This window comes from Anguilla rostrata, chromosome 8 (genome assembly GCF_018555375.3).
Source record: "Anguilla rostrata isolate EN2019 chromosome 8, ASM1855537v3, whole genome shotgun sequence".
Taxonomy (NCBI): domain Eukaryota; kingdom Metazoa; phylum Chordata; class Actinopteri; order Anguilliformes; family Anguillidae; genus Anguilla; species Anguilla rostrata.
In genome coordinates, this window is record NC_057940.1 from 40,176,256 (window position 1) to 40,204,055 (window position 27,800).

Sequence of the window (27,800 nt, forward strand, 5' to 3'; positions counted from 1 at the left end):
TTAGCAATAAGAATACAGACAGCCCACTTAAGCTTTCCGGGGGGCTTCGCTTAATGGCTCTGAAATTTACTGGCCGCCCGTAACGGACGGGGCGTACAGGAGCGGAAACAATACGCTTCCGCTGACGGGCCGGCGGGGAACAGGAGAACGCGTGATGGATTGGAGTCAGCGCCCTTCACTGTCTCTTCTGTTAGCGGCGGCTAACCCCGGCCCGAGCGCGCCGAACCGCCCGCCTGTTCAGGCTCACCGGGGCACGTTGACCCCGCCGTGTCAGAGGAGGAGCCACCGTCGCACCAAACGAATGGAAGCCACTCTCACCTGCATGGACTTGCCGTGATGCTCTAGAGGAACGGACTTCGTTTTTGCGACGGTGCCGCCCGCTATTCCCCCCTCAGCTCCACCCCCTCCTTGACACGCCCAGTAAAACCACAGCAAAAAAAAGAACAAAAAAAATCTGAAAGATTTTCTCTTACCAGTTTTGTCTACCCCACGAGTTACTGTCTTTGTGAGAAACAAAGTACAGCAGAAAAATGAGAATAAACACATCGATCTATTTTTCTCCATCAATTTAAGTTATCTGATATAAGCAAAAGCCATAACAAAAGACTATTTAATCATCACGCTCGTTATGAATTCATTTCAGAATCTCCCTTTGGGAGTGGTTTTCAAAGTGGAAAAAATACCACATAATTAAAAGTGCAGCTCCGCAAATTCCTCCTGTGAAAACCACAAAAGAAGACATCCCCAAAGAAGAAAGCAGGGACACTATGAGACGGCAGTTCTTGGAATTCTTTCTTTGTATGAAAGCTTGTGTTCTTGTGAAAGCGTGCTTGACATTTGGAATGGTTTCTCAGTCTGGAATAGGGGACAAAGCCCATATGAAGCAGCTCCCTGACTGCCACACGGTTTTCTATCGCGAGCTTATCTTTACTGGCACCGCTCCCTTCTCTGTAAGCTCATAACAGCATCACGACTCGCACAGAAAGGGAACAAAATAGGCAATTTCATGTTTCAAGTTTTGAGAGAGGTGCTTGTGTACATAGCAATGGTTTCTCATCTGACTTCTGCATGATTATGCTTAGGAGCTCACACTGCTGTCCCTCAACAAAGCCAGGTATTGAACATCTCTGTGCGTGTGTGTGCATGTGTGTGTGTGTGTGTGTGCAAGAAAACGAGACTGCTGGAAAGCATCATTACTCATGATAAGCAGAGCAACAGGTTATATAAGAGAAGCGCTGAGTTCTCAGTCGAGAACACAATTTCCTTAATTTTATTAGGCTATTCCCACCCGAATTACTCCCACTCATGGTATTCTCCCAAATATTAAAGGGGAGTTAATTGGCACATTTGCTATGGAAAGCGAAAGCCCTCCAAGCTTTGAAATAAACGCCTTTAGTATCATAACAATGGCTTTTTCAGCATCGAGCGTCACTATTAGGGCCCGCCATTTTACTTCTGTTCAGCATTCAATAACACATAAAGCGTGTCTGACATCATCTGCTTGACAGACATTGAAAACACTGTAATTTGTGCTACCCTCTTTTCCATTACTGCAGACACGAGCTCTTCCAAATCTGAAAGATAAAAAAAAAAAACTAAAATTTACATATTTATACGTTTCTCTTTTCATTTCAGATTCCTTTTTTTAAACCCTACATCTAAAATAATAGATACTGGCAGATCTGACAGATATAATAGGCCCAATTTGGCAGGGTTTTTTTTTCCTATTCTGGATAGAGCACTTTTATACATAAAAATCTAATTTTGAATGCTTGGCATGTGAGACAAAGTAAAATATAAAACCTTTAGCTTTAAGTAGGATCCAGGTCTGATGGACATATGGCCTTTGAAATTATTGCAACCTTTTCTGTTGTATTAAAGTTGTATTACTCTGAGAACATAGCTTTGTGTTTGAACCTAGTGCTCTGTCAAATGTACGTTTTAAGGTTTAGGTCCTAAAATATACACACACAAAGACACACACACACACACACACACATACATACAGACAGGTGACAAATTAAAGGAAAAACCTGAATAAATGAGTGGAGAAACATATGTATATGTATACACAAATGTAGATGCTTCCATACAGGTGTACTGAATGATACAATTAAGCAATTAACATCCTATCATGCTCTGTGCCACGTATAAAAATGCTGAGCAGGCCCAACTGACCTTTTTTTGGATCAAGATGGCGAGAGGAAAAAATTCGAAGAGATTTCGAAGGTTCATTATTGGGACACGGATGGCAGGAGCTTCAGTCACAAAGACTGCACAACTGGCTAGTGTTTCAACAGGAACAGTGACTAAAGTGACATCTGCATTTAGATCTATGGGAATGACATCAGTGAATAGGGTCGGAAATTGAGGTGGAAAGCGCACATTCAATTTTTCGATGACCATGATGCTCGTGCATCATTGCGATATATAGGGAGAAAGGAGGAGAAAGAAGAGCAACCTTTCTGGGATGGGAGTGGTCTCTTCCAGGATGACAATGCCCCCCATTCACATGGCATGAGGGGTCACTAAATGGTTTGATGAGTATGGAAATGATCTGAATCATACAGTATGCTATGGCCTTCACAGTCGCCACATCTGAACCCAACACCTATGGGAGATTTTGGATCTCCACCAACATCATCAAAACACCAAATGAGGGAAGAAAAGAATATCTTTTGGAAGAATGGTGTTCCAATCCTCCAGAGACCTGTAGAATGTATGCAAAGGCACCCTGAAGCTGTTCTGGCAGCTTGTGGTGGCCAAACACATAAACTAAGATGTGTATGTGCATGTGTGTGTGTGTGTGTATTACTATTGTTGCTCATCCCTCATTAATATGCCTGGGATGAAACAAACGTTGTCCAATAATCACAGTGTCCATAATGAATTTATGACATAAACATACATAAGTGCTCACACACATGCAGTACACACATTCGTAACAGTGCGGCTGAGCTGTCAGTAGCACTACACCTCCCCACAGTGCGTATGCAGACCAGGTCCCCGCTCGCTAACACTAAGCAGACACCAGACAGACAGAGGCTTTACTGGGACCTCATAGTGTCCCCGCAACCTTCGCTAAGGCCGCACGTCTGCTCAGCCAGTGTAAGCCGGCCAACGCAGTCCAACATCGGCTCCCCGGTATCCCAGAATGCACTTGCACGCTATAAAGGGCGGAGTGCCGCAGACGGACACGGCGCGGACGTGACGCATTACATCACAGGCATTCAGCAGTCGCTCTTATCCAGAGCAACCTACACTGTAGCCAGCTGTACAGCTGGATATATACTGAAGCAATGCAGGTTAGGTACCTTGCTCTAGGGTACAACGGCAGTGTCCTACCTGGGAATCGAACCTGCGACCTTTAGCTTACAGGACCTACTCCTTAGCCATTATACCACACTGCCGCGGCGGCTGCACTCGCCTCCCGTGGGATTCCCTCAGACAGCGGGCCGGGAGGAGCTACCGCCGGCCTCGCGCTGAACCCGCGGGCTCTAACGGACGCTGCCGCGCGCCGCCGCCTCTTCCCCCGGGCAGGACCCGGCGCAGCTGGACGCCGCGGGTCGGCGGAGCGCGGAGAGAAGCGGTCGGCGGAGGTGAGCAGATTGGAGAGCGAGGCTGTGGGCGCCGGGCCAGCGGGGCCTGGGGGGACGGGCGATGTGTGCTTCCACAGACGCCTCCTGATTGCCGCTCCGCCGGGCCTCCAGCGCAGCTGTCTCGTAAACTCCCGCCTAATTGACATCGCTCTTCAATCATTACCGAGAACCGCCGTTTCCAATCGAACCGCCTGAACACACACACGCACACGCACAAACGTGCACACACACACGCACACACACACAACACGCACACAAAACGCACACAACAGCCACATCACACAACACACACAACATACATCGACACACACACACGAACAATCACCGCACAACATACACACACATACACACACACCCGCACTACAAACATACACACACACACACACACGCACACGCACAAACATGCACACATTTACACACACACAAACATGCACACGCACGCACACACACACACACACACGCACAAACACGCACACACACACACACACACACACACACGCACACACACACGCACACACACGTTCACCACGGTGGAGCAGGCTGTGTCCATTACACAGGTAAGGACCCCCGATTCCTCAACCACAGATCTCATGCTCTACACAAAAGAATCTGCTAAACTGTACAAAGGGAGCTGATAAAAAGGACAGTGCAGTAAGACTGTAATAACAGTGCAGTCATACTGGACACCACTGGAGCGAATCCAATCAAAATGGCGGAATAAAGGAAGTGGCAGGCTGTACAGCAGTGGTTCCTGACCCTGTACCTGGAGATCTACCTTCCTGTACGTTTTCATCTCAAACCTAATTTGGCACACCTGATTCTACTAAATAGCAGCTCAACAAGGTCTCTAGCTGTAGGATAAGGTGCGCTTTGTTATGATTGGAATGAAAGCCAAGAGGACATGCCTCTCCAGGAAGAGGGTTGGGGATGACTGCAGTACAGCAAGACAAATAACTTATTAACCTTACCTGGAATAATGCTTAATTAGATGTGCCTTGAAACACATGAAAAGAGGAATAAACACTGCAAGCCACAGCCTCTACAAAGGCAGTCTTTATCTATCTACACACCAGCCAATCTACACCACACTACACGAGGAACATCACAGAGAAGCAGAACCAAAAGGCATTCTCCAATGACACAAAAACTCATTTTCACCGGCAGACCTTACCAATACCTCTGCATAATATTATTATATATAACAGCAGTGGGAGCTGAAGGTGTTTTGATAACAGGCACAAGTAAAACAAGTTTAACAAAAAAAAAAGCATTTTAAATGAAACCCAAAGGATTTTGCTAGGATTGACCACACAAAAAACCCAGCGCTCAGTCTGTATGACTAAGAACCCTGCCCACCCCACCCCACCCCACCCCACCCACCCACCCAGAAATTTAGATTTATGGGAAAAGAGAAACAAAGTCAGATGGGACAGTCGCTGCGCGCATTTTTAAAAAACAAAAAAATAATCGAATAACGGACGAATCGCGAAAAGGAGCGAAATTGAATGATGTTTGCATTCCGGGCCGCGGCTTATCAAGAGGATACCAAAAAAGTTTCCGCCCGGCTGCTTGAATAAATACGTGTGAATACGAGACGGGCGGTCCGGCGGCAGAAAGGAAACAGGGATGTTTATCTTTACTTAAAAATTTTACTCGCTAGACCTTGAAATTCCCAGCGGCGGCGCCGGAATAAACATGAAGTGCCATCAACATGTTTACACGCATTCCAAATGAGAATTATCGCTCCGTGCTGTGAAAGAATCAAAGGGGAAGGGATAGAAAAACACACTCCGCGGCGCGAACGAGGCAAGCCGAGCGAGCCGCACCGATATCTACCCGTCTCTCAGACCAGGCATCTTCAAACTAGTCTGGCATCGCAAGGACGACAACATCATTTGTCCTTGATCATATTTCATGAATTGACTTTTGGAAGTATGTTTAAAGGAATGAAAAGCAGAACCGATTTTTACAAAACAAACGTTGCGCAACGTTCAATTCCGATTGGAACTGCATGACAGTGGCGCCCTAACTAAGCAGGTGTCTGTCGGTCGGAGGATGAGGAGGACAGCGAGCGCTTCTGCCTCTTCCTCGATGCAGACTCATTCCCTCAACCTGAAGCTGCGATCTGGGAGACGCACACCGCAGACTTCGCCGAGGGGCCCGAGCCGGGGGCCGCCGCCAGGTCCTGAAGGACTCATTGGGCTGGCAGTCGGCGGGCGGGCGGGCGTGGCATTCTCAGTCGTAGCCACGCGGCTCCACGGGGGCGACCCGGCGAACTCGGCGTCGTCCATGTCAGCGAGCCTTGAGAAGGCCCCGCCGTAAACGCCGATCACACTCCTCCCTGCGCTCCGGTCCGATGCCGTGCTGCACGCTCAGTGGGGAACGGGGGTGGGGGGGCTGGGGTTGGGGAATCGGCGGTGATTAGCGATAACGCAGCGCCGGGACGCGTTGTGCCGTTTTTGTCCGCGGCAGCTGAGGCGCGGCGCTAATGCGCAGAGGCGTGCAGGAGCGTGTGCGGACTCCGACCTGGCTTCTTCCGTTCCTGTTATGGCTTCATCCATCCTTCATTTCCACCTGAGAAATCCTGCACCTCGCAGAGAAATCCAAGGGGCTACACTCCAGATGAGAAACATAATGGAGGCCAGGATGGACCGCCGCTGCACGCTGTAATTACTCGCTAATGCTAAGCAATCATTAACCACTCTGATAAAGCGTACAGAGCATGCTCCACTGAGCGCCTTTGTAATGCATTTCAGTAATTTCATTTCCTTCATAAACCGTTTGCCCCGAAAAAATTGTTTCATTAAATGAAGAGGGCAGGAGGATTTGAACAGAAATGCTAAAGGCAAGGATAACTCATCCGGTGTAACTGGGAATCCACAGCAAAGGAACACAGTAACACCGCCAAGGGTGGTAGGTACTGCCAGGTAAGTTCCTTGAGCTCTCCGAGCATTAGTTATTCTGAATAACTCGGGCATTCAAGCGCTGCAAGTTGTTACTAAAGACTTTTTCTTTTCTTTTGTGTATTTTTTTTTTCCCATTTCAGCGCTAGCTCATCTGTGGTACTGTGAGCACGGTGTGCTTAAGGATCGCTGGCACGCGGGGGAGAGCGCTGTAGATGAGTTCACAGGTTTAACCTGCAGCGCTCCAGGCAAAGGGCACAGGTGACATGGCGGTGACTGGTGAGGCATCATTAGTTATTTATAACCGGGAAGGAAAGAGGTTCAAATAAAGAACACATCCACAGCCCAACTAATTCCAAACAGAAAGATGTGAGATTCAGGTCAGCCCATTTAACATGATTCCCGTAATTGGGTTCTTGGCCAAAGTGGAAAAAGACCAAATCTGCCTAGGAATCAGGGAAAAGCACAGCTCAGAATGTCAGGGGCATCAAATGCTGTTAACAACAACAAGCACAGCACTGTAAAATACCGGGTTGGGGGGGGGGGGGTTCTTAAGATGTGGTCAGGGAACAGATATGCAAATACACGCATCTAACAATATCTAACAATATTAGTTTTTTCCCCCCTCCCTAAAGTTGGTTGCCTCTTGGGGTCCACCAAGTATCCAAAACTACAATTAAACCCCACCTTCCCGCCAACAAGTTATCTGGAAGGCTTGCCAGAGAAAAGCCACTACTGTCACCAAACCACAAACGCAAGCCCCTGGAGTTTGCTAAATGTCACTTTTTTGTAACTGGTTTTATGGTCAAAACTGTGCTTGTTGGCCACTAGCACTAGGTGCATTTGGTGTAAAAAGAGGAATGGTCATGTAGAAAAGTACCTAGTCCCCAATGTGAAGTCTGGAGGGGAATATGTAATGTTGCGGAGCTGTTTTGCTTCCATAGGCCCTTGTTAAAATACATGGCTTCATGAACTCCTTCAAGACCTTTCCAAAAAAGGCACACTAAACCAAAATCTGGCTGCCTCCGCCAGGAAGCTAAAACCTGAGCGGTTGGACAGTGACAAAAGTATCCCTGTGAAATCACAAAAAAGGTTTGAATGACCACAGCTGTCCCTGACATATTCAGGGTCAGCATTTTCTGTTCATGTGAATGCAGGGTGCCAACTATTCTGGAGGGCGATGTACGGCACATGTCCAATTGCGAAACATTAAGTTCCGGCCATCGGATGAGCCTTTCTCATATTTTTTTTTGGAAGGCTGTGCCAAGCTTCATCTTCTGTCCTGCATTAGTTCACGTTCGAGACTGGGCCTCCTCTCGGTCGTCTGAGCACCGTTACTTCTCAAAACCGGGCCTCGGTGTCAATTCGTCTCCGAATGAGAGAAAGCTTTCTCGTAGCGTCACGCGTTTCGGCACTTGGACTTTCACCCATGGCCCCTCGTATCTGACTCCTCCGGCATGAAAGCCGTTAGATCTGCGTCCTTTGAAATGCGCAGGTAAGCATTAGCGGCGCACGCGGTGGCGTCAATACTTAAGGAGGGAGGCATCGATTCTGACTTAGCCCCGCGGAGCCGGCGGCGCCTCGCTTGATGTTGCTGTGCTTTTCGTTTTGCGGACAAAACATAAACGAGCGATCGGCCCGTGTAATGTACGAACAGTCTGACGGAGGCAATTAAAGCGCTCCGGGCGTGGCCTACGCGGTGGCGAGCGGCGAGCGGCCCTGGCGCACGCGACGCCTCTCATTTATCCTCGCCGTCTCTCGATTAAACCCAAACACGGACGGATCCACGGGGGAGCCGTTGAAGTCCGAAGAAAAAAAATATAATTCACTGCCAGGAAGGCTACGGCTGCACTTTATTTCAAGGGTCTATTCATGCAGTCGGCAGACGATTCATTCGCAAATAGCGATCGCCCCAGAAATTGTGTAATTGTGATATCTGCACCTAGTCCGCCTTCCAAAGTGAATGTTTAAACACCTTTTTTAAGACCTGTGATATTCTGAAAATCCATTACCTCGGTTTCATAGATCCGCTTTATGATTCACCAGCACAAGAAAAGATCTATGAACGTCTCGACAGTTTTAATGGATTTTAAAAACTGCCGACAATGCATATTGTCCGTTCACGAACAGGGGATGCAAAACACTCTAAATCAAATCCACGAGGTACTGTAATAGTTCTACATTCGTTACCGTTATACTACGATGCACAGATATGGTCCTTTACGCGTGCCTGAGGATCGGAGCAGGCTGCGCTCGGCCGCAGAAAGCGTTAACGGCAGCAAACAAACAGAAGCCGTCCTCCGGAACGTATTTATCACTTATCGAGACGCTGGCACTCGGGCAGGCAACGGCCCGGGCCTATAAATATCCCCATCAGGAGGATGAGATCTGAATCTTTAAGCAGAGCCAGGCGGGGAGGTGGCGGGGAGGCTAAAAATAGCGGGCGAGCAGTCTCCCGCGTCCTCTCCGCCGGCGTTCGTTAGCCCGGGAAAGCGCAGGGCCCCGCGCCGCCGCCGCCCGTCTCAAACGGCTCTCTCCAGACAGCCGCTGTCTTCACCGAGCCCCTCAGAGCCGGCCAATCTGACACCAGGGCAATACGACACCAGCCAGCGCGTGAAACGCATGCGTTCGGGGAAAAACTGAAACATCCATTCAAACGCTGAATAATGAAATGATGAATTCTGCTTTTCGTTCCCAAGACACCGTGTAAGTATTCTGTTGGCTTATGCTGTCGATTCAGAGCTCATCTGATAAATATATCCTGTCGCACGACGCAGAAACGCTGTTTTCCCACAACAGACCACAAGATAAACTGCACAAGATGAATTAGCACAAGAACTCATTAACCAGACGAAACAGTACGGTAAATTGCAGTTTGCTCTGGACCTGCAGCTCATTTCGGATTCAGATTTACGCATAAATGATTCACGGGCATTCTCCTGGAGAGATGTAAAACGCAGCAGGCTCTCCGAAAGAAACGTGGGGACAGGAATTTTAATACATGTCCTACATTCACTCCAAACGATCATTTAGGCTGTGAGAGTGAACGCTTGACTCCAAACTATCTGAGCGGCGGAAGATACAGCGCGGTTTCACTCATTCCGGAAAGTTCCGACCTTGGTACTGGCATAGCATAGGTCGAGTAAGAGGATTCTAGAATTTTACCAGTATTATTATAAAACATATACAGTACATTTGTCTGAAATCCAAAACCAAGACATTTAAGCTTGCGAACTACATTAGCTCCGAATCAAATCTATTAGATTATCTTCCGTATCATTAGCAAAGGAGGCAAGCAATAAATTCGACTAACAGGAGCTAGCTACATATTGCTACAACACCTCATTTAACATCAGAGGTGTTTGGTTTTTACCGTGCAATAAACAGACAAAATGGTGCTCAAAAACAAATTTGCCCACTGACCAAAGAAATGACCGAACAACTCACTGAGTTTATGAGCGACTTCCAAACTAATGAGGCTCTATCGGAAGGGGCCAGGAGCAGTCAGAGCCCGAGCGAATAGCGCTGTTCCGCTCTCATTCCTTAAGGAGGAGGCCATCCAGAATTACGCAAATTTAGCGACTGCAGTCGGCTGGAGCAACAGGTCATGGAAGGGCACTATATCACAGCCATAATGACCAGATCCTTTTGAGCGCTGTAACGGTCATCACTGCCGTGCAGACTGAGGCCTCCCGTTGTTTTCTGTTTCCCTTCAATCGCACCTGATGCAGAAGCAATCCTCCAAACTTCAGAGGCCACGCGAAGTCGCTGAAAGGCGAGAAATTCCACAAGCCGTTCACATGCCATTTTTTATGTGTTGCTTTAAAAAAAATCCTATTTGAAATGTGGCTTTTGTTAGTAGAAGACAACAACTATCTGTATAGGTATAGATACAGTAACTACAGAAACCAGAACATTCCTGAATAGTTGAAATAATGTGAAATATACTGAATCAATCATGGTTTCCCTGAAATGAACTTTTGCCAGTGCCAATAACAGCACTTAGCTTCACTCAAGTGTGACGGATAACTTAAAACTCATAAAATTCATTTACAGGTGCAAATTTAAGGGCAAAAATATTTCACGCTACATTTCAAATACCTAATTTTAGAGAGAGAATCCAAGCCACTTTCTGGGCACTCGTAACAGAAATGACACACTCAAAAAAAAAAAAAAATTGTGTTTAACAAATAAAAGCACGCGCACACACACTCCCGCGACACACCTGATGTTTATTTCAGCAGTTACAGCCCACTTACCATTTTGATTGCACACTGAAATATTCATATTCCCCTGTGCTACTACAGCGAGGCAGCGTTGTGCGCACTCTGAAATTATGATGCCTTTTTTTCCCGCGTGCCTCTAATGCGACACGCTACGCGGCGGACCGCTTGATTCATCGCCGAGACGTTCCGGCGTGCTTATTAAAACGACAGCCCGCGCGATACCTCGCTTGTTTGCGCGGGGCTAATGACACGTTTCCGCGGCGCCGCGGCGTATTTTCTCGGGGAGAGATTCGCGAGCCGTCGTAAGTCGGGCGGGCGGGTGACGCGGTGTGTAATTTCGCCGGCAGCGTCCGCGACCGCGTTCCCCCCTCCGCCGCCGCGGTCGTTTCCGCGGGGCGGGTGGGCGGGCGCGGAGCGGGGCGTGACTGATGGCTACAGCCGCTAACTGTGATGCATGGCATCGCGTGAGCCCGCCCACGCACAGCTCGGCTTCGCTGGAAAGGAACGGCTCGCTCATTTCCCATCAGGAAAGAAAGAAGGCTGAACTTACTAGCGTAGCATCTAGACCGGCAGTTATTAGTAAACGGAGACGCTTTTCGTTTCATGCCCTGTCCTTAGAGCGCCTCAGTCGGTTATAATCTTCACAAGCTCCATACCCAGCCCTAAAACAGAGGGCGTACTGAAGGACGGTTCTGAACGCGATGGCAACAGACAGTTCAGCGATTGCCAACAGATTATCCCTGAGACTTGAGCTACTCTTGATCTTGGAGGAAAGTGAAATCTGGCATGTGCGCGTTCCATCGAGCACATGCCATCGTGCCATGCTTTCCGATCGCGGCCTCTTTGGCTTGGTAGCGCTGACCCTTCCAAAATAAAAAAAAGTCTGTCAATCAACGCCGGCAGTCACTTCAGCGATATTTCGACGCGCTGAATCTCAGGCTCGTTAAGACACAGCCGCTTTCGAGCAAAGCAGGATTTGCGGAGGCTCAATCTGTTCTGCTGCTGTGTACATCATGCCGCCGCGCCGCTCTATCAGTGCTCTGTGTGCGGAGGTGCTCTGTGTGCGGAGGTGCTCTGTGTGCGGAGGTGCGCTGTGTGCGGAGGTGCTCTGTGTGCGGAGGTGCTCTGTGTGCGGAGGTGCTCTGTGTGCGGAGGTGCGCTGTGTGCGGAGGTGCTCTGTGTGCGGAGGTGCTCTGTGTGCGGAGGTGCTCTGTGTGCGGAGGTGCGCCGCGGCTAATCGCTTCTCTGTGACTCTCCGGCGGTCTGTCCGTGCTCCTCGTCGCGGGGGTGAAGGAAGCGGCCCGATCTGTCTCGCGTTAACCGCGCGGCCAAACAAAGCTCCTTTTGTCGGGCTTTTAATCCGGTGGAGGCGAGCGCTCCAAACGTCGCGTGTGGGCGGGCCGCGCTCGGAAAGCTCCTGCTGCGGTTAGCGCGCACCGCGAGCGGGAGGCTGAGGGGACGCGCGGACGCGAAGGACGCACACGGCCAGGCGGCGCGCCCGGCAACCGACCCCGACGCGCCCACCCCTCCCAAAGAAGGCCCCCGCGCGTATCTTACCTAACGCAGCGGGTGACTTCAGGGAAAGAAAGAGCGGGACACGCCCGTTTGCGGTTTCTGAAGGTAACGGGCGAGGCGACGCGCGTACCTCAGGAAGGCGGGTTTGGCGGGAAAGGGAGGGCGGATAAACGCGCCGACGCAGCGCTGCGGGTCGCGGGAGTCGGCGCTGCTCGCGAGGTGAGATGATTGCTTTTCTCTCCCGCTCCCCACCTGTCACTCAACATCCCCCCTCCCGCCCCCGCCCCCGCCCCGAGTGTCAGCCCGAGCCCCGTCTCCGATCGGCGGCGCTTTCAGCGCAGTGCTGAACCGCCCCCCATCCCGAACTCTGCAGGGGCCCCGCTCTCGCTAATGGGCACAGCGGGAGCTAATGGGGGGCGAGCTCCAGAGCGGAGCTGGAGACTCAGTTTGCGCTCCACGCTCCACCGATACCCAGACTGGCATGGGGGGGGGGGGGGGGGGGGCTGGGGGAGTGCACCAGAAAAGGGAGGCTCACCAGCGCACAATCAGTGTCAGAGAGAGGGGACCGTGCTGGGTCACAGAGAGAGGTGACCATGCTGGGTCACAGTGAGAGGAGACCATGCTGGGTCACATACAGAGAGGACAGCACTGGGTCACAGAGAGAGGGGACTGTGCTGGGTCACAGAGAGGGGGGACAGCACTGGGTCACAGAGAGAGGAGACCGTGCTGGGTCACATACAGAGAGGACAGCACTGGGTCACAGAGTGCAGGACAACGCTGGGTCACAGAGAGAGGGAACAGCGCTGGGTCACAGAGAGAGAGGACAGCACTGGGTCACAGAGAGAGGGGACAGCGCTGGGTCACAGAGAGAGGGGACAGCGCTGGGTCACAGAGTGCAGGACAACGCTGGGTCACAGAGAGAGGGAACAGCGCTGGGTCACAGAGAGAGAGGACAGCACTGGGTCACAGAGAGAGGGGACTATGCTGGGTCACAGAGAGAGGGGGCAGCGCTGGGTCACAGAGAGAGGGAACAGCGCTGGGTCACAGAGAGAGGGGACCGTGCTGGGTCACATACAGAGAGGACAGCACTGGGTCACAGAGAGAGGGGACTGTGCTGGGTCACAGAGAGAGGGAACAGCGCTGGGTCACAGAGAGAGGGGACAGCGCTGGGTCACAGAGAGAGGGGACAGCGCTGGGTCACAGAGAGAGGGGACAGCGCTGGGTCACAGAGAGAGGGGACAGCGCTGGGTCACAGAGAGAGGGGACAGCGCTGGGTCACAGAGAGAGGGGACTGCGCTGGGTCACAGAGAGAGGGGACGGCGCTGGGTCACAGAGAGAGGGGACGGTGCTGGGTCACAGAGAGAGGGGACTGTGCTGGGTCACAGAGAGAGGGGACAGCGCTGGGTCACAGAGAGAGGGAACGGCGCTGGGTCACAGAGAGAGGGAACAGCGCTGGGTCACAGAGAGAGGGGGCTGCGCTGGGTCACAGAGAGAGGGGACTGTGCTGGGTCACAGAGAGAGGGGACAGCGCTGGGTCACAGAGAGAGGGGACAGCGCTGGGTCACAGAGAGAGGGAACAGCGCTGGGTCACAGAGAGAGAGGACTGTGCTGGGTCACAGAGAGAGGGGACTGTGCTGGGTCACAGAGAGAGGACAGCACTGGGTCACAGAGAGAGGGGACAGCGCTGGGTCACAGAGAGAGGGGACTGTGCTGGTTCACAGAGAGAGGGGACAGCGCTGGGTCACAGAGAGAGGGAACAGCGTGGGTCACACAAAGAGGAACGCCCAAAAGGAGAAGCACACCTCCCCTCCCGTCCTCCCCTCTCCAGCAGCCTGAGGACCGGTGTGTGGAGGGGCTCCACGAGAGGAATGAAGTGCGGCGCTGAGCTCTGGGGATCAGGCCAATGTTCATTCCTGCTCAGCGGACGGCGGAGCACGTTGATTTATTAGAGTTCACTTCCTGCCGAGCGGCCGGGCCACGCACGCCAGCCGAGCCAGCCCCCGCCGCTCGCCACGCGGGCACAAGGGGGCAGCGTTTTAATGCCCCCCCCCCCAGGCGTTTCGCTTTGCTGCAACACGGGCCCCCTCACAAAAAAAATAACCGCCCAGGACCGGGATATAAAGGGGCCCCACTCCGGTCTGGACATCTGCAGCGGCCGCCGTCAAAAACCGACAAAAGAAAGAACAAAAAAAAAGCACAGAATTCAATTTCAAAAGTCTTCCAGCTCCTCAACAGGTGAGGCCGGGCTGGAGGAAATAAGGTGTGTGCGGGGTGAGAGCTGCTCCGGAGAGACTTCCCTCCCCCTTAATTATAATTAGGGTTTAATTGCTCAGCAGATGCCCCGGCCCTGGGCGAGATACTGAGCTCGCGTGCGGCTGCCTGTTTAAGCACAGCCGAACCCCGCTCTCACTGGCAGGGAAATTGAGGTGAAGAGCCTCGCTCGAGGGAACAAGCCGCGCCGCGCGGAACTCGAACCGCGTCCCCCCCGCCTCGGAGTCCGCCGCCTACACGGCGTCCGTAACGACGCGAGGACGCGAATAATACTTATTCAAATGTTCCGAAATGAACAGATTTAAAAAAACAAAAAAAGAAACAGCAAGAAAGGCGCAAGCCTTCCGCGTTAATTCGGGAGGTACGTGGAAGGCGGAGCGCGTAGCGAACGCCGCGTTTCCGTTTCCCGGAAACAAATGCCGGTCACGTCCTGAAGTCTGAACTCTTCTCGGGCTTTGAGCGCAAACAGAAGAAGAAAATGAAGCCCGTGTGCTCTTCTCCGAGGCGTGCGATTCATCAGCATGTACGCGGCACGACGTATCGACCCACAAAGATCTCGAAAGCGAGAACAAACGCGCATAAAACGAATCTCATTTGACTGCGAGAGCGGTGCGCGGATTTTCCTTTTTGTTTGTCTCGTCTTAGAAGCCTATTAAAATGTAATCTGCGCCGCGGAAGCTACTGGAGATGTCATGAACGTTCTATTAGCGTTCTGCACTGCTGATGACACCGCAGCCGTATTATCAGGGGGGGAGGAGGGCGGGGCTCGGAATGAAGAAGCACTGTCTTAAGCCTTCGTGTATAAAACTATGGTAACGTGGCCAGAGGCGAAGCGTGTTTTGGGGAGCGTAAAAGGCGGGAAACAGCGGGGTTGCTGATGTAAGCGGTCGAGGCCAGGCTGGACGCTCGATCTCCGCTACCCGGAGCTGGCCGGGCCTTCCTGTCTGATGAGGAAACGTGTCCCTCACGACTTACCTGTGACTGAGGGCCTGAGTGACGCTCCAGCTGTCTGAGGCTGAACTGCGCTGTCCTCACCTCAGTTACCACACCTACCCCTCACCCAGAGAGGCTGTGCGTGCGTGTGCGTGTACGTGTGTGTGTACCACAGCTAACCTTCTCCCAGAGAGCGTGCATGTGTGTATGTGTTTACCACAGCTACCCCTCACCCACAGAGGCCGTGAGCATGTGTGCATGTGTGTGTGCGTGTGCGTGTATGTGCGTGCGCATGTCCTCAGAGACCAAGGAAGTACAGCTGCAGAGCAGTCAAACCCTACTGATTTACACGTTAATCGGCTTCTACGCGTTAACTCAATTAGAGCTGCGCACTAATCACTGCGTGCGATTTAACTGATACCAGCTCCATTAGTATTCACTGCTGTGCAGAGCAACGATGCAGGCCCATGCAGAACAAGCATAAGAGACTGAGGCAATAATCTGTGCTCTTTGGGCTCCAACTATAAAGTGCAGTTCAGCTCTGAGGCCAGCTGCCAAACAGTATCAAGGCACAAATATGACTGGAGTAGAGCAACGGTGAGAGACAGATAACCTCTGAAACTGGTGTAACGGATCTGGGGTCAGCCATACCTGCAGAAAAGGCCTTTCTGACTATTACAGACTGTTTTATCCCGATCTGGAGGGCCCGGTCATGTTTTTATGCCCATTTCACGTTGGGGAGAGTGGAAACGCGGCTAGCAGCCGCGCAGCTGCGCAGTCGGAAGGGCTGCAGGCCGCGGTCAGCGCCGGCAAAAATCCAAATTCAACGGGAACGGCCCCTTCACCTCGGGACAGTCCGCCGACGAGCAGAAGCCATCGACGGGAACGACGCGCTCTCATCCCTAATGAGGAGCGGCGGCTCTCCCAGCCCCGCAGCGCCGGTCAGGCGCTCTGCCACGACGCTGCTCTGTCCGACAGAATCCTGACGGCTCAGCGACTGACGGACGCGCTGCTGAGCGACGAGGCTACCTGCCGGGCTTCAGCTGAACGCTCGGTCGATCCGAACCCCTTCAGTGCGCTTACACAGGGCCCCGAGAGCAACGTCCTCACAAGGCTGGACTCCATCAACATCCGCGCAGCGCCTTCATCTCCTCAGAATCCGGCTAATTCCATTTCGTGATTGTGAAGACAGAGCAATTAAGAGCAAGTGCTGATTGAGTATAGGAAATACGCACGCCCTCCTGATAATACTGTGACTGCCATTACAAAGCGCATACATAATATTTAACACTTAGTACAGCAGCTCAGCTGTCCTAGCTCAGCATTACGGACAGTACTCAAATGCGCTCCACCCCAACTTTAACGATCTCTCAGGAGAAACTTTCATTTGCCCCCCACTAGAGCCTAAAACATACTGGTGTTACTACAATTAAATATTTCTGTTGAAATAGGAACCGTGTGACCCTTAACCTTAAGGAAATGCAGCATTGCTATTGGCCGTCTCAGAGCAGAGTGAGCGAGCTCGTTAGCTGCAGCTCTGTGTGCGTGCGTTAGCATTAGCTGCATGCAGACACTTGGCCCCGTTGATCGAGCGCAGCCTGCGGGGGTCGGGGCGCGCCGCTTTTATCAATCCGAGAGGGGTGCGGTCGCCCGTGGCGACGGAGGAGGCGGGAGAGAAGCCGAAGCCCCTCCCCCCGGGTCCGGTGACGAGCACAGGGAAAAGACGTCAGATACCCACGTCTACCCCCCAGGTGCTTTAACAGAATGAAATGCAGCAGCATAACCACGCCGTGTAGCACGAAACAAACCCGGACATGCATAACGTCAAGAAACATCCTCAGTGCTACAGTTTATCAATGAGTCCTCAATACTACAACAGGGTACTCAGTCCTCAGTATGTAAATGACCAGATCAATGATACACTTCAGTACATGTGAGTTTAACGTAATGAACATGTTAACAGAATGACCACGGCACACAGAGCGCGGCGCTGTTTCTCCCGCACGCACGCGGCGGCCTTACCTTGACGTGGTTGTACTCGGCTTTGCCGGGCTCGCCGCCGACGGACTTGTTCTCGGCGCGGGGCTTCAGGACCTGCCTCAGCGGGCTGGAGATGGGCAGCCCCGTCACGCTGATCCCGTCTGCAACGACACCGCAACGCGCCTGTCAATCACCCGACAGTCACCGCTGCCCCGCCCACCAAAAAGCATCCCATCACTCACCGCCCATACTTACCTAGCTAAAGCCACACCCATCGCTCACACCAGCCACTCTCCCTCAACCCCTCCCACCCCAAACCACACCCACCAGTGAAGCCTCCCCTTCCTAAAACCATACAGAACAACACAACCTCTTAGTCCCCACACAAGCCCTGGAGTCCTCCTTCCTATGCATAAACCACACCCCTCACTAACCCATCCCCCTGCAAACCATACCCCACTCTAACCCAACCCCCAGCAAACCACACCCTCTCTAACCCATCCCCCTGCAAACCACACCCTCTCTAACCCAACCCCCTGCAAAACCATACCCCTCTCTAACCCATCCCACCACCCTCAAACCCATAACCCCACTCTAACCCAACCCCAGCAAACCATACCCCACTCTAACCCAACCCCCAGCAAACCACACCCTCTCTAACCCATCCCACAGCAAACCACACCTCTCACTAACCCATCCCCTGAAAACCACACTCCTCTCTAACTCAACCCTCCATCAAATCACACCCCTCACTAACCCATCCCACAGCTAACCACACCCCACACTAACTCAACCCACTGCAAACCACACCCTCTCTAACCCAACCCCCTGCAAACCACACCCTCTCTAACCCAACCCCCTGCAAACCACACCCTCTCTAACCAAACCCCCTGCAAACCACACCCTCTCTAACCCATCCCCCTGCAAACCACATCCCTCACTAACCCACCCCACACCAACGCTGATCGCATCTAATACCATATCCAGCAGCAATCCCTCCCTTACCTGCCCCACAAACACTATCCTATTACAACCCCCCCCAAAACACACAGTCTCTCCTTCAACTTGAAAGCCTGGTCAACCCCTCCCACGCCAGACCACACCCATCATCACTAACCCCACCCCTACCTGCCGCCCAGACCGCACCCTTCAGTAAGGTCCCCGATAAAGGCTGGCGCTCGGAGCCTCCCCGCCGCCGCGCGCATGTCACAGTGACGCGGCAGCCGAGCCGTGACGCGCCGCTTCGCTAGCGCTAGCGCGCTGCCTGCGCCCGCACCCAGCCCAGCGCCGGGGCTCTCTGCATGCTGCGCACGGGCGCCGTCTCCACGGCGACGTCCGCGCTCGGGGTCCTGACGTCAATCGGGCGAGCGCTGGTTTCCGTGGGGACCGGCTCGCCGCCGGCGCCGCGTCGATGCGCGGGCTCCTCGGCCTCCAGCCCGCCGGAGAGACATCGACCGGAGCAGAGCGGTAGCCGGTCTCTGCTGAGCGCTGATCTGAAACGGTGACTCCTCCCACAGGACCCTCTCTATCCCTCGAAATTACCCCGGATCAGCAACGCCCACCTCCGAGCCCAGAAACAGCCATTTTATGTGTAAACAAGCACGGAACCGTCCAGACCCACGCCGCAGCTCACTTCCACAGACACGTTTTAGCTGGCACCACCTGCGCGTGCGTCCTACTAAACGAAGCACCACCTGCGCGTGCGTCCACTAAACAGTACCACCTCGCCATGGTCTACTAAGACGAGCACCACCTTGCGCGTCGCCTACTAACGAAGCACCACCTGCGCGTGCGTCCTACTAAACGAAGCACCACCTGCGCGTGCGTCCTACTAAACGAAGCACCACCTGCGCGTGCGTCCTACTAAACGTCCCTGAAAGGTCGTCCGTGAGTGAGTGAGTAAGTGAGTGAGTGAGAGTGAGAGAGTGAGTGAGTGAGTGAGTGAGTGAGTGAGTGAGTGAGAGTGAGAGAGAGAGTGAGTGAGTGAGTGAGTGAGTGAGTGAGTGAGTGAGTGAGAGTGAGAGAGTGAGTGAGAGAGTGAGTGAGTGAGTGAGTGAGTGAGTGAGTGAGAGTGAGTGAGAGTGAGAGTGAGTGAGTGAGTGAGTGAGTGAGTGAGTGAGTGAGTGAGTGAGTGAGTGAGAGAGTGAGAGAGTGAGAGGTGAGAGTGAGAGTGAGGAGTGAGTGAGTGAGTGAGAGTGAGTGAGTGAGTGAGGTGAGAGTGAGAGTGAGTGAGTGAGTGAAGTGAGTGAGTGAGGAGTGAGAGAGTGAGTGAGTGAGTGAGTGAGTGAGTGAGTGAGTGAGTGAGTGGAGTGAGAGTGGGGAGTGAGGTGAGTGGAGTGGGGTGAGTGAGTGAGTGAGTGAGTGAGTGAGAGTGAGTGAGTGAGTGAGTGAGTGAGTGAGTGAGTGAGTGAGTGAGTGAGAGAGTGAGTGAGTGAGTGAGTGAGTGAGTGAGAGTGAGAGTGAGAGTGAGAGTGAGTGAGTGAGTGAGTGAGTGAGAGTGAGAGAGTGAGTGAGAGAGTGAGTGAGTGAGTGAGTGAGTGAGTGAGTGAGTGAGTGAGAGTGAGAGTGAGTGAGTGAGTGAGTGAGTGAGTGAGTGAGTGAGTGACCACAATTTGCCATGCATAGCCCATGGCGCCAGTTCCTGCACGCCGTGGGGAAAAAAACGTAAACAGTGACAGACAACTGCACGGTTATCCAGGGACGGGCGATGGGGTCTAATAATCCCGCGTAAGTATTTGTAGACCCATACAGTCTTAGGAGCATACAGTAGGTAAGGTACAGACTGAACTGTCATCATGCACTGTAAACCGCTGGTCCATATTTAATAAACCGGCATAAATCTGTATTATAGAGTACAAGAGATCTGACAACGGCAAGGGCTGCCGAATGCTAGCTTTAATGAACGTCTATTTTTAGGGGCTCTGATGCAAGACCACGGTAAAAATAAATGCATGATCACGAACAACTAATCAAGGTGAGCCGTTATCGCAGAAAAGATAAACGCGGGTTTATTTTATCGGTAAATTGCGCTCCTGCGTCATAACCTAAAATGGGGTGGCACGAACACTCTGTACTCAGGCACTGAAAGGAACTTTTTTTTTGAACGGGATTTATTGTTTTTGCTACATGACAGGACACCGGACTATACCGAACGTCAGTGACAGCAGCAGCAAAGGTCATGAAGTGAAGAAGTGCAGTCACATCAGCACTGAATTATATATCCTTGAATCCAAACCAAAACAATTAATAAAATTTTAAAAACCTGATATATCACATACGTATATCACATACAATATCGCCCACCTTCATTCACATGGCTTGCCATTTTCTTTCAAAAAGAAGACTTCCCATTCTTGGCTCCTTAAATTTTTATGCAAAAATCAACCAATATTTCCACACTACACGCCTTCCCCAGTGTTTTCTTCTGGGGATGCAGTGACTCAGAATATATGCATGTTATTTAATGGACAGCAGGAACAGCAAATTAGAACAACGTGATAAGTTTACATAATTAGATCTCAGAAAAGCTAACCAGTTAAAGTTAAAGAGCAAATCACCCAACCAGACAACAATGCCTGTAGGTTTATCATCGGCCTTTCCGATTCACAAAGCGTTCCGACGCTACAGAAACAAGCGACCAAAATGATTGACAGGTACACTGTCTGACATGGACACACACAAGCACGAGCTGTCAACGATGCAGCGATTAACACTAACGCAAAGTACACACTGATGGAAACACACTTTTTTTAATGAAAAGGTTGTGTTCTGATCAGGTTACGTACTGCTGTTGCTATCACTAAATGCTAAGATTCCGCCAAAGGTCAAACAACCAACACCGATGCAGTGTTTTCACAACGGAGCGAAGGAAACATGCTCAATAATGCATGCGCTGTACGAGCTGGGTACAGACCAGCGGTGCGGACTAGTGCCCACTGACCCCACGCTCTTACAAACCCCCAGTGCAGAAGATAAGGCAGAACAAGCATAAGTTATTTAATCAAACAGCTATTTTTGGTCTTGCGTTCTTCTAGTATAAGCCCCACCTGTCAATCTCCCAAGGGAGCATGCCCATGAGGAACAGCGTAGTGCAAAACCAAAGCAAAATTACAGAAGCACGTCCACTTTATATCCACTAGGAGCGTCACAATATGTATCTGTATCTAGAGTCTGTGTGTGCGTGTGTGCATGTGTGCATGTGTTTGTGTGCACGTGTTTGCGTGCGTTCGTGTTTGTGTGCATGTGTGTGTTTGTGTGCATGTGAGTATTTGTGTGTGTGTGTGCATTTGTGTGCATGTGTCTGCATGTGTGTGTGTTTGTGTGTGTGCGTGTGTGCATCCACAGCAGACCCAGCCCTTTGCCCAATACTACAGCAGAACCTCATGAACCCGCTGGAAATTGGGGATGTTTGCCGTTCTGAAATGTTTGGTACACTCAAAAGTGTCAGTCAAGTCAAATTTTAATTGGAATCATTAATTAGAATGGTTACTGGAACTACTCAAGCCTTACTTTTTGACTTAATAAACTTCATAAAAAGATGCAGCAAAATAACAACCTGGCTTTTCTTGACAACTGCTAGCAAAAAATTCTATCCTTCTTGCATTCTCCAAAAACATAATGTAGCAAACTGTAGGCTCTGTTAATGCCACATATAATGTATACGAGTCACAGATAAACTCAATGATATTAACAAGAAAGGAGCAAGAAGGACGACGCACTGGAGGAGCTGCGAGTTCAAAGCCAGCGAGACGTCGGGTTTTAGATGGACTCCACACATGCTTAGAGCAATCGCTATATTTCTAGTTTTTTATTTTTAACATCGGAAAGTGCGACTTGTTTCCTTTTAATGCTCTTTTCGTCCAAATCATAATTTCATTTCTGCAGTAAAATGTGATTTTCACAACTTACCAAAAAAACTAAAAGTTTTACAAATATCACTAGTAAAAAAAAAACCTGTACCAAAAGCAATATGAGTGCATTTCAGAATAGGGCTTGCGTTCAGACACACCCCTAACATCTACTGGGTCTGATTTAGGGAGCACTGCAACCGAAGCACAAAAGGTTAAGCTACAGCAACAGGAAGGCAATCAACAACCAACCACCTGTTAATGGCAGTATTTTTTATTTTTTTCCCCCAACAGTTTCCTGTTTGCTTTTCCCGATGCAGAAATAAATTAAGTGTGCACCAGGCTCGGGGCAATCTGCGAAGCCACGGAACAGAAAGAGCGGCTTAGCTTCGGGAGTACTCCAGACTTGCATTCATCTTTTCCCCTTTCCAATTCTATTGTTTATTCGTCGAGTTGCGGGGGCAAAAAAAAAATTAAAATAAGAAAGAAAGAAATTCACCCCCAGAAGAAAATAACCAACACGGAGCGATGGAAATTTAATACGGCGAATTCATCGCTTTTATTGAGTTTTATTGAATGCCGCGGCAGGATCTTCCCCCCGCTCCGTTCTAAATGAGGGAGAAGGTTCTGGAAGCACACGGGCGCATTATCTCTCCGCTAGTGACTAATGACTCTATTACGGCTCCCTCTCCCCCCCCCCCTCCTTCTCAAAGCGCGCACGAGTCCTCACGTCCCGCAGAAAGGGCGCGGCGAAAGTGTGAGCAGCCAACGTGGAGATTAATGACGGCATTAGTTAGACCTGCCCACCCCCGCCCGGCGAGGCTGTGAAAATATTATGCTGACTGCTATTAAGCGGCCATGGAGCATTGAGTGAGGGTGGGGATGGAGGGGGGGGAGGCGGGTCTGTCTGTGAGACAGGGGGCGGGGAGGGATGGGGAGGGAGGGGCGGGGTGTATACACGGTGTATGTCGCGGGACAGACAGCTCCCGCTCCCGCCCCCCTACCCTGCCCACACCGGGATGAAGATCACAGGGAGGGTAATGAACGGCGAGCGCCCCGTTTACAGCTTGTCGAAAAGAGCGGCGCCATAAATAACGCGCTTCCCTCTGTCGTCAGAAGGGCGAGCGTCCGGCTGGGGGCATTAAATCATGAAAATGGGAGTCCAGGCTCGCTACATCTTGATGTAGCCACCGTCTCTAGGTGGGGATAGCTGGTTAGACCATCGGCAGCAGCCCTTATCGTTGCAAACCAAGCCTGGCAAGCTCAGCAATCACCTAAATTAACTTGTCAAACTGCGTAAAATAAACCAGCGCCATCGTTTACTTTGTCGGTAGAGTTACTGTAAGGACGAACGTCGATTGAATCCGGGCCTACTTTAGCATTACGGCGTCAAACTACGTTAGCTATACGCTCGCCTAACATTGTAGGAATTTACGCATTCGATGAGTGTAAAAGCCTAAAGCAAGCCAGAAGAACAGAAGATTACTCTTCAATCTACTACTTCTGCGGTGAGACTGAGGCGGTTACGGTTCCTACGGTAACCGGTTCCTACGTTGTTGGCCACCCTTCCCGTTACGGCTCCTACGGTAACCGCCGCCGTGGCGCCTTCCAGCGAGGCTCAAAGCACCCACAGAGCAGCCCTCCGCTGATCGCTCCTAGCTGTCCATTAGCGCTCCGTGGCCGGCAGTTTAAAAAAAGCTAACGGCGCGTAGTGGAGTGCAATGGAGCAGCGCGCACGCCCCGGCTTTTACTGCCCCTTAGACGCGGGGCAGGCGGCGCAGCAGACGCTAAGAAGGCTAATTCGGTTTTAAATTACAGCGTTCTCGTTCAAACGTTAAAGCGTGTCTGAACCGCAAGACACAGCTTCTTCTCAGCTTAGCAGCATGTAGCATGCACTGCTAATGGCACTGGTAAATGGCTAATGGCTAATGACACTGATGAATTAGTAGAGCAGGAAATAGCAGCGCTAAACCTGATTGGCGATTCATTAAAATGTATATATAATGTGGAAGATTTGAGCACATCCCCCAGAAAAGGGTTGCGTGGAACTAATTGAGTTGCGGCTGACGTTGCTCGCCACCCTTCCCGGCACACGCTGTATTCGCTGCGGGACTACAGCCCTGAACCGAAAGGAAAGTCTCACGCAACAGCGAACAGGCACAGACGTCATGTTGTCCTTGGAATGCAGCCTGCCTACAGCTCCTAAATGAACAGCTCACCATTTAGATACATTGCATTATATTACATTCATTCAGCAGACGCTCTTATCTACAGCAACTTAGGAAAACATAAGCGCATTCACCTCATTTATGTGGGTAGCGGCTCCAGACCTGACTAACAATATGCACAGACCAGCGGGTGCATATGTAAAATCACCAAAGCGCTAATGCAAATTAACTACAGTACGCTAAGCAAGATGGACTGTATATCCTGAATATGTACAGGTTAAATCCATACCAAGCCCGAAGAAGAAAAAGCTAAAACCATAGAAAATACTAGGCCTACATGAACTAGTACAAAGTAGGAGTGCTAGGGAGTGGGGATGGAAGAGGAATCAAGATTAATGCTGAAGAGGTGTATCTTCAATCTGAAGATGGAAAACAATTTTGCTGTTCTGAACACAATAGGAAGTTTGTTCCATCAGTTGGGGGGGGGGGGTGGCAGTATAGGCCAACATCATGACTAGGAGAAACCTCTACAGCGACAGGGGAGAGCCAGTTACCCTGAGTCTATGGAGCAGATATCTAGCTAGGGTGTATGGTTTGAAGATTGTCTGGAGGTATGGTGGAACTACTCCGTTAACTGCCGGTAAGCTAGCACCAAGGTTTAAAACTTGATGCCAACAGAAACAGGCAATGAAGTGAAATGAGGAAGGGGTAACATAAGCATGCTTGGGAAGACTGGGAGCCATTAGCTGCAGGGCAGGGAAACTGGCAAGAAATAAACAGCAATAGCCCAGGGGTCAGAGTACCAGGGTCTGGCATTGGGTGCTCTGTAGGGTAGGTGGTGAGGAACAAACAGGTTCTTTGGGAAGTCGCACAGAAAGAATCTGCGCGGCTCGTTCACTGCCACTGTATTGGAGGAGAGAGCGAGATGTGATTGTCTAGGGTAACCCCTAAGCTTAAATTTAGAAATATACCAAGTGAGCTTCCCTGTAGTATCTCACAGAGGTCTTGCAGTGGTGAGGACTTTGAAGAAAGCATTCCAGTTTTAGCCAGACTCAGCTTTAGGCACCAGTCCGTTATCCAGCAATAGATGTCCTCAAGGCAAGCTGAGTGGATAATGAGACTTGTGTGTTAGATGGAGGAGGAAAGGAGGGGAAAAGTTGAGTGCTTCACAGAAATGGGCAGACCCAAGGGATTACATACACAGGGAAAGAGAAGGGGGCCAAGTATAGAGCCATGGGGGACAAAAAATTCTCTTTCGGGTGATACGTTCTACAGACTTTTCAGTCAATCAAAATAAGCCATCATATGTCTTATACCAGCATAGAGACATCTTATATGCATACCTCAGAAACACTAACTATGCATGACATTTAATTAGAACTACATTAGCCCTCCATAGGCATAATACAAAACCTTTGGAAGCAGTGCATAAAGATTCATAAACAACCTATAGTGAAACCGTAAATATGGTATTTTATGTCACCACTGATGCAGCAAGTGACATACCTTGACTATGGCCACCAGTTTGTCTCCCCTTGCTTTCTCATATTATACTTCAGTCCTTCGCCAGCTAAATGTAGCAAAAGCCTCTTTGTCATGTTCTGAATAACAAAAGCCAGAAGACCCTGCGGCTCTCCAGGAACAGGTGTGAGGGCCACTGGCTCAAAGACATGCTTTTCACAGCATTTACTTCCAACTTCCATCCATGTTCACTTTCCTTCCTGACTCTCCCCATACTAGATCAACTAATTGTTTTTATAAATGTCTCAATTAGAAAATTACTCACTTAATCACCTGAAGGTCACATGGTGGAGACAAACTGGCATCCCCAACCATGAAACACACCATTTGCTTACTTGAGGTTAAAGACTTAAGTATTTCCAACTGTCTATGTAGCACTTTGAAAGGTGCTGTAAAGGACAAATGTAACATTACATAGCTCTGATGAATAACTATTCATAGAAGGTGTTGCCCACATCTCTAACCTAGTCTTTTTCCAATTTTAACATAATAACTAAAATATAACCATTTAAAACATTCGCCTTTAGTAATTCAAGTGGAACTTGAACAATGAGCAATTTTCCATTTTACTTAAAGGAATTGGTGCTCTTTTCTATTTCCTGGCCAATCTCAGAGGAAAACCGAAGACATAACGCTCTCTTGTTGCTGAATGACAGTTCCAAAGAGCCATTCTTACAATTGCGTATTACAACCGGCGTTTTTAATGGCATATTGTGGGCCTCTCTTGAAATGCTCGGGCGAAACAAGCGAGGGGAGAGGCTGAGAGACGCATTACCATGCAGGGCCATTCCGGTGAAAGCGAGAACAGAATCGCTGTGAGAAATTGTCTACGCCGAACAAATGAAGGCTTTTATTTTACTGTCCCAGGGAGCCCCGTGCATTCCGCACTAAATTGGTTATTCTATAAGATTTTCATAAAGATTCAAACACGAGAACTGGAAAATGAATCGCATAAATTCAGGGGGAAAGATATTTCTCTTCCAATTTCGCCGGTCCTGCTGAAAAGGGGGATCCTTAATAGAATCTCGGACGGCGCATTTAGAGATATTTAATTCAAAATACCTGCGTCTGTTCAAGAGCGATGAACCGCAGAGTGGGTTTCACCTCCAGAGCCGGAATGGAGGCGAGATTGCCTAAACGGTCATAATTTCAGGGCGTGCGCTGTCCCGCGGTCAATAAATCCCCATTAATACGGCTCAAACGACTGTACAAATGTCCTTCGTTTCAGTTTCGAAGTTTCAACGGCACTAAACGATCGACGCCATTCTGGGCCCCAGCACATCGGCACGTACAAATTCCCAGAAAATGAGGATTTAAACATCTGATCGGAGTGAGCAGAAATTTCACCGCGCAGCCCAGCCCTGCTCTTTTGAGCTTTCACTGCCAGTCCTGGGAAAACAAACTCTTCAGATACATCGGGGGGGGGGAAAAAACGCAGGAAAGGCAACAGGTTCGGAATGCAAATGGCGTCGTGCCACGGAGCCGGTCGATACAAGCCGAGCGGTAAATAATCTGAAAAGTGATGGGAGGGGCAGAAGTTGAAGAAAAATACGCAGAAACAGTCGCTCAAAAGGATGACAAAACCACAGACACGGTGAGCACGTGCGTGCCATCCCACCTGCTTCTGCATAACGCGGTAAAGAGACGTCAGAGGATGATGACGTCAGAGCTGCCAAACCAGCTGGGACCGAAGCTCACCCCTGACGGGAGCGCGCGGATTGTTAATTTTTCCCGTACGATTGCAACAGCTTTTTTTAACAAGACTAAATTCCTCCTAATCGCTTTACTCCAGGTGACATGTTGTTGTTCTGGAGGCTCTGAGAAATTGACGGTTTGG

The 27,800-nt window shown here is 50.5% G+C and overlaps 1 protein-coding gene across 1 annotated transcript in view; it reads right to left on the reverse strand.

Annotated features, from left to right (window-relative positions):
• trappc9 (trafficking protein particle complex subunit 9) overlaps positions 1–27,800 on the reverse strand; it is a 307,504-nt gene that overhangs the window by 150,105 nt on the left and 129,599 nt on the right. The window contains exons 19-20 of the mRNA XM_064345606.1: positions 18,704–18,920; positions 17,470–17,610 (exon numbers count right to left, since the gene is read on the reverse strand). Of these exons, the coding sequence (XP_064201676.1) occupies positions 17,470–17,610; positions 18,704–18,920 (358 nt within the window). The remainder of the gene's footprint in view (positions 1–17,469; positions 17,611–18,703; positions 18,921–27,800) is intronic.